General features: G+C 47.2%; 1 protein-coding gene across 1 annotated transcript in view; it reads left to right on the forward strand.

Moving 5' to 3' along the window:
- Positions 1-12,658, forward strand: part of E2f7 (E2F transcription factor 7) — a 39,799-nt gene that overhangs the window by 22,026 nt on the left and 5,115 nt on the right. The window contains exons 5-10 of the mRNA XM_038315109.1: positions 351-509; positions 1,864-1,998; positions 8,862-9,047; positions 9,540-9,609; positions 10,607-11,081; positions 12,219-12,483. Coding sequence (XP_038171037.1) covers positions 351-509; positions 1,864-1,998; positions 8,862-9,047; positions 9,540-9,609; positions 10,607-11,081; positions 12,219-12,483 — 1,290 coding nt within the window. The remainder of the gene's footprint in view (positions 1-350; positions 510-1,863; positions 1,999-8,861; positions 9,048-9,539; positions 9,610-10,606; positions 11,082-12,218; positions 12,484-12,658) is intronic.

Consider the following 12,658-nt stretch of genomic DNA (forward strand, 5'->3'; position numbering starts at 1 on the left):
AGAGGAGAGTCGATGTTCTAAAAGCAGCTCCTGGTCCCTACCCCTGTCCTTTTATCTGTCTGCATTCATCTCTTCAGAGCTGCTTAAGGAAACCTGCCATGTGGCTTCTATTTCGTGATGTGAGCAAGAGCAGTGGAAAATCACAACCCTTTTATGAGATGCAGGAAGATCCTTCCAATTTCTTTACGGGCTTATTTTTGTGATGTGCTTCCAGTGGCTTCTGCCTGTTACCGATGATCCCTCCATCCGCTGGCAGACTGAGGAGCGGCGGAGCCCCGGGGAACTGGTAGCAAAGTCTTTCTTGTGGCAAATCCGCGTTTTGATGATTTCTCTTCTCTTTCCCGTTTTAGCATCTGCAAACAGTCGGAAAGATAAATCTCTCAGAATTATGAGCCAGAAGTTTGTCATGCTGTTCCTTGTCTCCAAAACCAAGATTGTTACCCTGGACGTGGCTGCCAAAATCCTCATAGAAGAGAGCCAAGACACCCCGGACCACAGTAAATTCAAAAGTAAGAGCTTTCACCTAACCCATGTATCAGCACAAAAGTGCCGGATTGCTGACGCTGCTTCCTGCCTCTGAAATAAATATATCCAGAGAGGGTTTTTATTGACGGTGGTGGTTTTGAAGAAATGTAGCCCTTGTGCTCATAAAAGCCCTCCGTGCAGTAAACGGTCAATCAGATAATAGAACCCCCACCAGATCTACGTCAAGCTCCTTTCACTCCACGGTTATAGTGGACAGGGCGAATCAGAATGCTCCCCTGAGAGCCCGGGAGGGTGTGATCGATTAGCATTTCTCTTTGGTGATGCTACATCCGAGACAGAATGCCTGAGTCTTCTTTCCCCTTTTCTTCCCATCCCCCGCCTACTTCTCTGAAGGCTGGAGGTGAAAGTTTTCTACAGGTAAGCACCCAAGGAATGGCCAGGGCGGGGGGGTGGAGGGTAGGGGCAGGGCTGCTCGGAAGGAGAGAGTCTCTGAGTGTCGCACCCACGCTTGCACCCTCTCTTCCCTTTGAACTTAGCTGCAGGGTCCGTGCCTTGGTAAGGAGCCAGGAGCTTATCATTCTCCTGGTTTTGGCTGGAATAATAGCCATCCTGCTGGTGAAATGGTTAAGATAAAGCTCAACGCTGGCAGTAAACCTGACATCAAGTAGACGTGTGACCCTTCTTCAACTCTTGACTAGAAAAGCAGACAGGCCATCTTGTCCTGTTTTTGAACACACCATCTGAGTCTTGTGTCGTCGTTTCTCCCCTCTACACACTTCATACATGTATTTTCCAAAATTTCTCCAATGTTCTTTTCAATGCAGATCTCACCCATCACACCTCTCCGGCTTGGCCCGGGTTTCAGGTGTGCACCTGCTCTCTTTCAAAACTGTACCCATGACCTTGAATCTTCCGCATCCTGTGTACCAGGAGTGTGGCTTCACAGAGACCCTAGGGAATCCCTGTCATTGTCACAGGTCAGCACCTGTGAGGCGGGCGCCACCACCTCGTGCTGGGGGACATGCAGGACAAGCTTCTGTTGGCCACATACCAGAGTGATATTCACTAAGCCTTTAATCCCAGCCTGTCTCCCCTGGTATTTTTGCCATCATGAAGCTTCCCTGCCTGTCCACAAAGGGCTCTTACACAAGATGTGACGTTGTGGGAAGGGAAGGGCCCATTGTCCTCCCCTGATCCTTGTGTGTCTGCGTGTGCTTCGTGTGCATAGCTCTCCAGTGATACCATGACAGAGCCATCAATCTCATGTCACCTGTCCTCTGGAGGTTCACGTGGTAGCCAAGGAATGTCCCGTTACGTAAACTAAAATGCAGGGGCGTTGCACATGGCGTGACCATAGCTGTGTTTTCTATCTTCAAGCAAAGGTACGGCGCCTCTATGACATAGCCAACGTCCTGACCAGCTTGGCTCTGATAAAGAAAGTGCACGTCACGGAAGAGCGCGGCCGTAAACCAGCCTTCAAGTGGATCGGGCCCGTGGACTTCAGCTCCATTGGTAAGGAGATGGGTTCTGCTGGGGACCTGCTGTGGAATTCCAGCAAAATCGACCTCTTCCGTTCTCCATGTCACATTGAACATTACACTAATGATGTTACTCTTGGACTCAATAATTACTGTTCCTCAAATGTAGGTGCTGTTGCCTCATACACATCAGGAAGGAAAACACTAGAAGACCACGGGTTTACATAACTGCTAAAGTATACTCATTTGTGAACTTTTATTTTGTTCTGGAACTTTTTCCTGAAAAGTTTGGGACTCCAAATTTAAAGAGACACTTCTGAACTTGGGTGATTTCTACATCCGCAAAATAAGCCACTTTTTTTCAGGGAGCTCCCACATAGCGTTTAAAAACTACTATCAGTTACTCACAAAGCTAGCACGAGATAAGGTACCTTCTAAATCTGGTAGGGACATATCGGATACCTTTTCTGTCATTTAGTTAAAAGGTTAAACATACCACAATTTTGCTAAACCATATCAAAGGTACAGTTAATATGTGTGCAGCCAGGGACTGGATCTTCTGTGCAAGGGACATTACATGCAGCCATGCTGCCTGAGCACCAGCTGTTCAGATAATGTTTGAATCACCCTTTCCATGTTGGTATAGTGATACAAATTTGTGCCACATAACTAGGGCTTATAAAAGACACAGCTCTCTGCTTCCTTGGTAACATTAGTGTTGGAGGAAGGCTGCTTGTTCATCCCGGCGCCCAGAACCAAAATAATCACACAGAAACTGTGTTATTTAAAACACTGCTTGGCCCATTAGCTCTAGCTTCTTATTGGCTAACTCTTACACCTTAATTTAACCCATCTTCGTTAATCTGTGTATCGCCACGTGGCTATGGCTTACCAGGTAAAGTTTCCAGCGTCTGTCTCCAGCAGGGACTACATGGCTTCTCTCTGACTCTGCCCTTCTTTCTCCCAGCATTCAGTCCAGTCCTTCCTGCCTAGCTCTGCCCTGCCCCGCCCTGCTCTGCTTAAAGGCTCAAAGCAGTTCTTTGTTCATTAATGGTAATCATAGCACACAGAGGGAAATCCCACATCATATTAGGATCTAGATTAAAAAATCCCCTTAAAATCAAGTATAACTACTTTAATCCAGCAAGAATTTACTGAGTGTAGACTGCAGGCCGTTTACTATACTTAATGCCACAAGAGATTTAACCTTTGTGTGGGGCGGTCCCTGCCTATATGAAAGAAAAGACTTCATGGTTTTTGTTGTTTCTGTACCTTTGACTTCTCTTCACCTGTGATACCCTCTCCTTATCAGCATTCAAAAATAGTCGTGCCTTGCTTAGTGATAGTCTTGCATTCTGAGATACACGCCATTAAGATAGAGTTCATCATTAGGTGACTATAACAGAGTCTACCTACACAAAGACAACCAGGGGTCCCTAGACAATAGACTCACAGGAGCAGTGTTCCATAATCTATATACCTGAACCAGGCATGCTTCTGTGACATATAAATCTGTCGTCTTGGCCTTCAATATCTGCCTCAAATACCAACCCTGTGATGTTTTCCCTGGTCTCTTAGAGCAGAGGGTGTCTCTGCTGGGCAGCTGCAGTTTGGAAGACATCATGGATAACCCTTGCCCTACACATCCAAGGGCAGATCAGTCTTTTATGTCACTCACTGTCGTTGGCTAATAACCTGTCAGCGGTGTAGAATTAGCCCTGGCTTGGAAGTTAGCAATCAGGTTCTAGACGGGGTGGTACTGGCTGTATGGAAATTTGGATAATTCAAGTTAACACCTGATCAATTTTGAAATATTTGAAGAATAATACATTTAGGAATAAATCTGACCCATTAGCCATCCCAGTTTAAGTGGAGGGAGAGCTTAGGGTAGAAAATAAGGTAAAATGTAATGAGCTGGGAACACACTTTTGGACAGCCCCTAAAGTTGAGCCTAGAAATTCCTAGTGGCTCTAACAGAGGCAGCCAGGAGCCTCTGAACACAGAGATTACAGGAGACAACTCTAATGTAGCGATGTCATCGGTAGAGACACAGACTTCTGTGAGACCGTGGCTGCTCTATTCCGATGCAGAAAGAATGACGTGGAATCAGGTCAGGAATTGCAAATTTATTTCCTCTATGGTCTCCAGCTCTGTTACAAAGGCTATCAACAATCCAGTGGCCTTATTAGAAAATCCTCAGTTTCCTCTTCGCTCCTTAAGGGTCTCACATTTCAGCTTCTTAACTGTCTCCTTCCTTCTCACTGGCACAGCAGTTTAGCATGTGTGGGTATTTTCCTTATAATTTTATTGGAGTATCGCTAGGATGCAGTAAGTAGCACAGATGCAATTTGATGAGTTTTGTATATGTAACTTGGGTTAAATAATCACTGTAATGAGGATAACTTCCTCACAAGTGGTGTTGGGGTGTGTGTGTGTGTGTGTGTGACCCTTCATCTCCCCTCTACTGGCTCATCCCTAGATGACTGTCACTCTGCTTCTGCTGCTCTAGATCTGTGTATATAATTCTAGAATTAGAAGCAAATTATAGCTGGGCGGCGGTGGCGCACACCTTTAATCCCAGGTGGGGGGAGGCAGTTCAAGGCCAACCTGGTCTACAGAGTGAGTTCCAGGATAGGCTCCAAAAAGCTACAGAGAAACCTTATCTCAAAAAACCAAAAAAAAAGAAGAAGGGAGGAGGAAGAAGAGGAGGAGGAGGAAAAAGAAGAAGAAGAAGAAGAAGAAGAAGAAGAAGAAGGAGAAGAAGTGGCAGAAGTGGAAGAAGGAGAAGAAGAAGAAGAAGAAGAAAAGGAGGAGGAGGAGGAGGAGGAGAATTATGAAGGTTGACCTTCGTTATTCATGGATTCCCACATTTGTGACTGTGCCCACTAAAATCAAGAATACTCCTGGCATTTTTAGTCATTTGCATGCATGCAAAACAGCAACAACAGCAAAGAGAGGAAACATTGAGTTTCCTAGTGGGCGCGTTCCTGGATGTGGCTGGACACGGCTTCTCGTTTTTGGTTTCACCATCTATAGTGTCATGTGCTTACATCTCTACTTTTGGTGAGTGATTCCGCTGCTTAAAATGGCTTCCTAGAGTGACATCCGCAAGATGACTGACTATGGATCTACACCTGCCGAGCTTCCTCCATCAACAAAGGATCCAAACAAGGGAAGGCAGAGGCAGTGACCTCCCTGGAGTACTGTGGGGTTGAAAGTATAGCAGGACGCAGAGGGAGATCATAATAGACTTGTAAAGGTGCCGGTTGAAGTGCACAGTCTGCGGCCAGTCTCCAGATCTACCCTGAGTCAAGGGAGAATGAGCAGGGGATCCAGCAGACTCCACTCCTGCCCCAGACGCCTGCAGCAGCGTAATTAGTAGAAAAGCTGGTAACCCTCATGGGTATTAGCAGAGAGCCCACCCAGCTTTAAATTCCAGGAAACTTCCCAAGTGCTTCAGCCAGCTCAGCCTTGTAACCCAGCCTGGTAGCCCTCCTCATCCCAGGAAGTACCCACCCTAAGTAGCTCAGTTTAGAGGTCTCTGTAAAACAGGTGGCTCTTCCCACCATCTTGTTGCCCCAACATCACTGAACCTACAGAACCCATGTCAACCTACAGGAAGCAACTCAGCAAACAGCTAGTGGCTGAAGCCCTCATTGTCACGGTCCCAGGAAGCCCAGGGAAGCTTGACCTACCTACAGGGACACCCCCTCATCCCCGCCATCCCCCGGAAAGAGTGGCCCATTCCTCCAGGACTTTAAAAGCAGCCACCCAACCTTCCCTAAGTTGGCTCAATCCGTTGAGACTTCTGGAAAACAGTTCTGTGACCTCCCCTCTGGCCCCAAGTAGTAACTAAACAAACCCTGTTCTTAGGTTCCCCCTTAAGAAGCAGACAGGACCTCCCGTTCAGGCCAGAAAACAACTAGACAGCTGGCCCTGAGCAGATCGGCTTCCAAAGGGTCCACGAATTCACCTGTGCGGCCCTCAGACTATCACAGGCGCACTGGGTCGCTCCACCTGTTTGCAGCACTCAAATACCAGCAGGCACGTTGCTCCTGAGCGCACAGGGGCAGCATCACCTCCACCACAAAACAGATGAGCCCCCCACATCTAGAGAGACACAGCAGGGCGACCAGCAAACATGCCTTCCAGCTGAAAGTGGGTTGTCACGTGCTCTGTGGCCTTAGCCTCTGAGACACCCACTTGTGTTGCAGATGTTGATTGCAGCTGGAGATTTAGTGACCACCACCTTAAAACATCTACATGGACTCTAAGCCAAGCAGCCTGTCCATCTGTCCGTCTGCCACCCCTGGACATATAGCCAGGAGGGAGTCGGCTGTCGAAGCCACCGTGCAAAACTGGCAGTCACCAGTTCTGCCAGCTGGACAAGTGTCCAGGTCCGCACACAGAAGCATTTAAAAAAAAAAAAATGTAATGGAACCCAAACATACTAACTCCAGCAAGGGACTCCAAAGAAAAGGAACTTAATTGCCTAATGGAATTCAAAAGTATAATCGAAGAAATTTAATGAGCTTTGAAAGTTTATAGATGATTCGGTAGGATTAGGGAACTAGATTATTGTGTGAATAAGAAACTTAGCAAGGAACTGGAGATCAAGTGAAAACCAAAAAGAAACCTTGGAACCAAATATCAATTTTAAAAAGTCAAGCGGCTCAGCCGTAGAATAGATTGCACTAAAAGGATTCTGAACTTGGCATTCTTTGAACAGGACAGGTTAAAAGGAACAAAGGAAAAAGAAGAAAAAGAAAAACTTAATGCCTTTGAAACTTCCTCAGTAAGCAAGCATTCATGTGATTGTATTCCAGAAGGGGAGGGACAGAGAAGAGCCTGAGAAACCAACACCCGTGTAGAAATTGCTGTAAGTCCTCGAGTCTTGGGAAAGATACAGAAATCCAATCTCAAGAAGCACACACACACACACACACACACACACGATCTAAGAGACCTGACAACAGAAAGTAAAAGAGTATATATATATACACACACATACACCCTGCAGTTAGAAGCTGAAATAAGGAGTAGCTATATTTACATTAGATAAAATAGGGTCAGTGTCATAAATGGTAACAAGAAACAATAGGCATTTAGTCATAAAAGGATCCATTCAGCCAGGAATTTAAATTGTGTTTATGTATGCACTTAGCGCTGAAGCACCCAAGTATATAAAGCCAACGCTCCTAGGTGTCAAAGGAGAGATGGGCTGTAATGTCACAGTGGTGACTGGCTTTCGGCTCAGCTCTTGAGAGGTAGAGACAGGTGACCTGTATAGTTCAAAGCTACCCTGGTCTACAAGGGGTTTCAGGCCAGCCAGTGCTACATTGAGAGACTGCCTATGAATGAATGAATGAATGAATGAATGAATGAATGAATGGTGGATGCTTCGCTGCTCTTGACAATGGGTGTGTCATCCAGATTTTAAATATCAACGAGGGAACATCCTTGTGAAAGGGTACCATTAGAGTAAATGTTAGATGCATACTGATGACGGCTTTCTGTCTGTTCATTGTCCCCGCCACTGTCCTGCCCTGCGAACTCTAGCTGCCTACCTCCGTGCCTTGGTCCTCCAGCTGCACCCTCAGCTTGGGGAGACTGTCGGGTTCCTGCACCCCCACCTAGAAACATCCTTCTGGCAGTAATTTAGGAGAGTCTAAGTTTGCTTAATTTCAAGTCTGCTCTAAGGGGTCGCCATCTTCCCACATCCCTTACCTAGTTCCTAAGAGCCACGGGTGTATACATTCCTGTTCAGTGCTTATTTGATTCAGGAGAGCCGGCAGCTGTGATCCCTGGGACTGACTTGACCTATTTCTTCTTCTTTTTGTCTTGTACTTCTGATTTTATAAAGGCAACATATATTGGGCTTCTGTTGCATGGCAGAGAAAGCCATCAAGATTTATTTTTGGTTCAGTTTCAAAGTTGCATTAGGTCAAAGTGCATTTTCTAAAAGTCTAGCTGGACTTTTTCAGCGTGTCACATCAGATTTATAATTAAAATCTGTACGCTCTGAGCGTATAAGAAATAAACACAAATAAACAAGGCAGGAACGACTGGCCAGACCGTGGGGATGGCTGCCCTGAGTTACAGAAATGTCCATCTTTTTACCTTGAAACATAAAATGGTCTTCAGGGCCCAACCTTCCATCCCTGTTCTCACTGTTTATCAACACTTCAACCCCGGCGTCTGCTGACCTTATTCCTGTGGTCACCTGGTAACCAAGCCTCTACCTGTGCAAGAAAAAAATAATAAAGCCAAGTAGGAAAGTGAGACTCTCCTCTGCATTGCCCTGAAGCTCTGGAGTGAGAAGCTGATCTCCATTCATCCTGAAAGTGGATCTCAAACTGCGCACACGGAGCTGAACGTGGCTGGGTTTCCTTTGCTGTCGGACCCTAACCCGGCACGAAAATGTTGGGCCTGTTCTAATTCAAGTTGTAGAGCATCTTGCTCCACTTCGGTTGCAGTTGGGATAATTTTAGGATGCATATGGGTTCGTTCTCACGTTATAGTTAGCCATTTTTTTTCTTTTTCCAGTATATGGAAAGAAATTGGGGTTTGAGATAATTCATAAAATTCTTTTGATTGTCTTAGTTTTTATTTATAGGATAACTCTTTCAATTAGAAGTTCAAAGCCATCTCTTTATTTCTTATTTTTATTTCATGTGCTTTGGAGTTTTGCCTGCATGTATGTCTGTGTTGGGTGTTGAATCCCCTGGAACTGGAGTTCCAGTCATTTGTGAGCTGTGGTGCTGGGAATCGAACCTGAGTTCTCCAGAAGGGCAGCCATCTCTCCAGCCGCTCAAAACCCTCTCTTAAAAAAGGTGAAAATTACCGGAGACTGTAGCTGTGTAACAGCCCTGCCTTTCTCTGATTTTCTCTCCCTAGACGAAGAACTCCTGGATGTCTCTGCCTCTGTCTTACCGGAATGGAAGAAAGAGACTTATGGCCAGATCCGAGTGTGTGCGAAACAGAGGCTGGCTCGTTACGGTTCCTTTAACACGGTTCAGACGTCTGAGAAGATAGAGAGGAAAGTGAGCTCGGAGCCCAGCAGCCCACAGGGAGGAAAACAAGGTACCGGCCCTCGCTCCACCTCTGGAGTCTTTCAGTTGCCATGGAAAAGTAGCCTTGGTGATACGCAGGCGTTTTCAAATGATCTCTCTAGACCATGCCGTTTTTCTCAACAGCCAACTCTTCACTTGCCTGAAGTCAAACAATTATTGGCTGCAAAAGAGACGCTGACTTCACAGTATGTGAGCATAGCCCCGCGCCTGAAATTGATCCAGTCAGCCTTGATCAATTGGCTTGCTATGCTTGGCCCCTTTGATATATCACAGAAGTTTATAACTTGGGAAACAACATTTGTTTTGCTCTCTTACTTATTCTTAATGAGACCCGAAATCACCGTTAATAGCTACGGTCTGGAAATTGCCCTTTCCGAAACAAAGCCAGAGCAGATTTGGAGTGGTCTTCACAACCCCTCAGCCTCGAGGGATGGTCTGTGTTGTGTGTGTCTGCACGGCATGGCTCCCGCTACATCTGTTAACCCTTCACGTTCCCTTTCAGGATCAGCCTACTCCCTAGAAATTGGAAGTCTGGCAGCCATCTATAGACAGAAAGTAGAAGATAAATCACAGTAAGTCGCCTTTAAGAAGCCGGTCACGGTCAGGTCGTGTTGCCGTTCCTGGTGGAGATGGAGAGGTTGACAGCCATGGCCAGTGGACGCACCGACAGTTGATAGATTCACTCTGACTTTCAGAGCTCAGTTTCTCGCTTAGGGAGGCCGTGGTTAGAGAGAAGTACTCAACCTGCAAAACTAGCCCTGGGTGAAGTGGGTCTCAGTCATGTGTGCAGCCAAGCAGAAACCCATGTCCTCTACTTTCCAGAGGTTAATCTAGTCCAGAACATGAACGAAACACGTTCACATATTGAATATGATTATATTATTTATATATAGAGGGGGGGGCAAACACATTAAAATCTCATAACGGGGCTTAGTTTTAAATGAGGGCTGAGGGCTGCCTAAGCATTCCTTATTAGTACTGAGCAAACGGAGAGGAAAAGAATAACCAAGTACCAGCCCGGTAGATGCGTGCATTTCCTCACCGCCCACTTTCGAGGTAAACTTGACTAGCTTCCCTTTACATCAGTCTGGCCCAGACTCCCTTCCACCCGTACTCTCTCGAGTAACCAGGAAGCTGGCCTTTGCTGTCAAGCAGACCCGCAGTGAGGTCCAGCTTCACATCTCTAGAACTGGAGCGGGTGGATTAACTCTGAGCTTGGCTTGGCTTCTCCTCATCAGGAAGTGGGAATAGGAGTAGCTGTGACTGCAGTGTGGTACCAAATGTCCGTCAGGGGCCAAGTGCTTGATACTCAATAACCATGAGCTGGGGGAGAACCGCTGTCAGCCAGTGGTCGGTCATCTGAGAGCCCAGCAGCTCTTCCCACATAGGCGCCTCATGTCGTCCCTAGCCACCCATCAAGAGTTCCTTGGTCTGCCTCTGTGTGACCAGGGAGGACATTTGAACATCGTCTGAGCAATCTTGCCTCACTTCTGACTTGGACAGCAGTGAATCGGGGGCTGTGGTAGAGCCCGGTGACTTGATGGTACTCATCTTTTCTCTTTATTACAGGGGGGAAGCCTTTGCCAGCAAGAAAGTGGTGCCTCCAGCAAGCAGTTTGGACCCTGCCCTCCCCATTGACTCGGAATACTGTGCTAAGCCTTTAGCCCACCCAGTATTTTCTGTTGCTCAGACAGATTTGCAGGCTTCCTCCACGCAGAATAGCCTCCACGGACAAGCAGGTGGCCACGTTCCTCCCGCCGCCTCAGACGCAGAGAGCTTGAAGCCAGCTCTGCTTGCTGGCCAGCCCCTGGTCTACGTACCCTCCTCGCTGTTCATGCTGTGTGGGAGCCTGCAGGAGGGACTGTCCCCAGAGCTGAGAGCAGAGGACGATGGTGGCTCAGAAGTCCCGGCTGACCTGTCCTTGGCACCCTCGGCTCAGAAGCGCCTGTGTGAGGAGAGGAATCCCCACAAGGAGGATGAGCCTGCCGTGAAAAGGCAAAGCCAGGAGTTTGAAGACAGTCCCTTATCCCTAGTCATGCCCAAGGTAAGGGATTGTGGGTAAATGTGTCAGGTGTCATCTCGTTGGCTCCGAGCTTAATGGCGACAGATGCTCTGAGGCAGCAGACTCTGGACTAGAAGTGTATTTCATGCGGTCCTCATATTTAATGAAGCTCCAGACTGGCTTTCCCAAAAAATCTTACCGTAAGATAATACTATAAGAAAAGTAACTTTTATTTTAACAAAATAAAAAAGTCACAATTCTCATGAAAAGCCGAAAAAGTGTAGAGAAGAAAAAAGCTTGCCCGTTAGTACGGGGTAGTAATCGTTGTTAGTGTGTTCATGTATTCCATCCCAGCATTGTTTTATGAACTTAAAAAAACAAGTTTGGAATCATGAGAGTCATCATTTGGGCCCTGGAAACAGTGGGGTACCTGGATCAGGGAGGTGAATGGCTCTGGAGAGCCAGCTCTGGGCTGGGTCGGTGTTCTGCACTGCCCAGCGATGCTGGTTCCTTAGCTACGCAATGAAAAGGACAAAAAGATGAGCTGTCTGCGCCCTCACCGCTCCCCACAGTAGCCACACAGAAGTTAATGAGGTAGAACCAACCAGTGAGGCTGGGAGAACCAGAGCACATTCCTCTCAGCAGCCTGCCGTGGCGTGCTGCGTGGAGATGACTCCATTAAGAGCCTTTCCCTTCTGCCTTTCTCCTGCCAAAGTGGTTTTTTTTCTAGTTTTATATATAGCTCGGCATTGCAGATTAGAAGTGTGAGAAGGAAATAGAGTTGGTAAGAATGGGAGGGAGATACCAGCAGGTAGAGAGGGTAACCAGAATGCATCATGTACCCGCATGAAATTGTCAAAGAAGTAACTTAACAAAAAGTACTCAAATTTTAATTAGAAGCCGACAGTGATGGCGCACGCCTTTGATCCCAACACTCGGGAGGCAGAGGCGGGCAAATCTCTGTGAGTTCGAGGCCAGCCTGGTCTACAGAACTAGTTTCAGGACAGCTAAGGCTGCTACACAGAGAAACCCTGTCTCAAAAACCTGAGCCATTAATCCAAGTGACACCTGGCTGTTTTCTCGTCTATATGCTATCAATTTTAAGAGAACTCTTCTATCTAAAACCGACTCCTGGAGTCCTGACTTGGCTTTTCTGCTTTCCGGTTTTGTCGTGCTTAGAGACCATCAAACTCCACAGCCCTCGCCACTCCCGTGACTGCGGGTGACGGGAGATCTACGCCCCTGGAAGCCGCTGCCTGTGGAAAGGGTCAGCCCCCGGTGGATGAAGACGCTTCAGGAAAGGCTATGGCAAACTGCTGCTTCCTTGCTTCTGCATGTGGAAACCCTTCGAGAAATCCAGACGCGGAGATGACATCACCAAACGGAAATGACATCACCAAAGACCCCGCCTTGCTGCAGTATCTGTATGTGCAGTCTCCAGCAGGTAAGGGATGCCCGTGCCAGTCACACCATGCGAGCCCATCTCTGCCCGTGTCACCTGACCAGGGAGAACAGTAAATTGTCGGGCTGCACCTGTCTCACTCCGGGTCTCCGCAAACAAAGGACAAGGCTCCGGTCCTCTGTTCAACAACTACGGGGGTAATGGGATACATTTTAAA

The sequence above is a fragment of the Arvicola amphibius genome, chromosome 17, assembly GCF_903992535.2.
Source record: "Arvicola amphibius chromosome 17, mArvAmp1.2, whole genome shotgun sequence".
NCBI lineage: Eukaryota > Metazoa > Chordata > Mammalia > Rodentia > Cricetidae > Arvicola > Arvicola amphibius.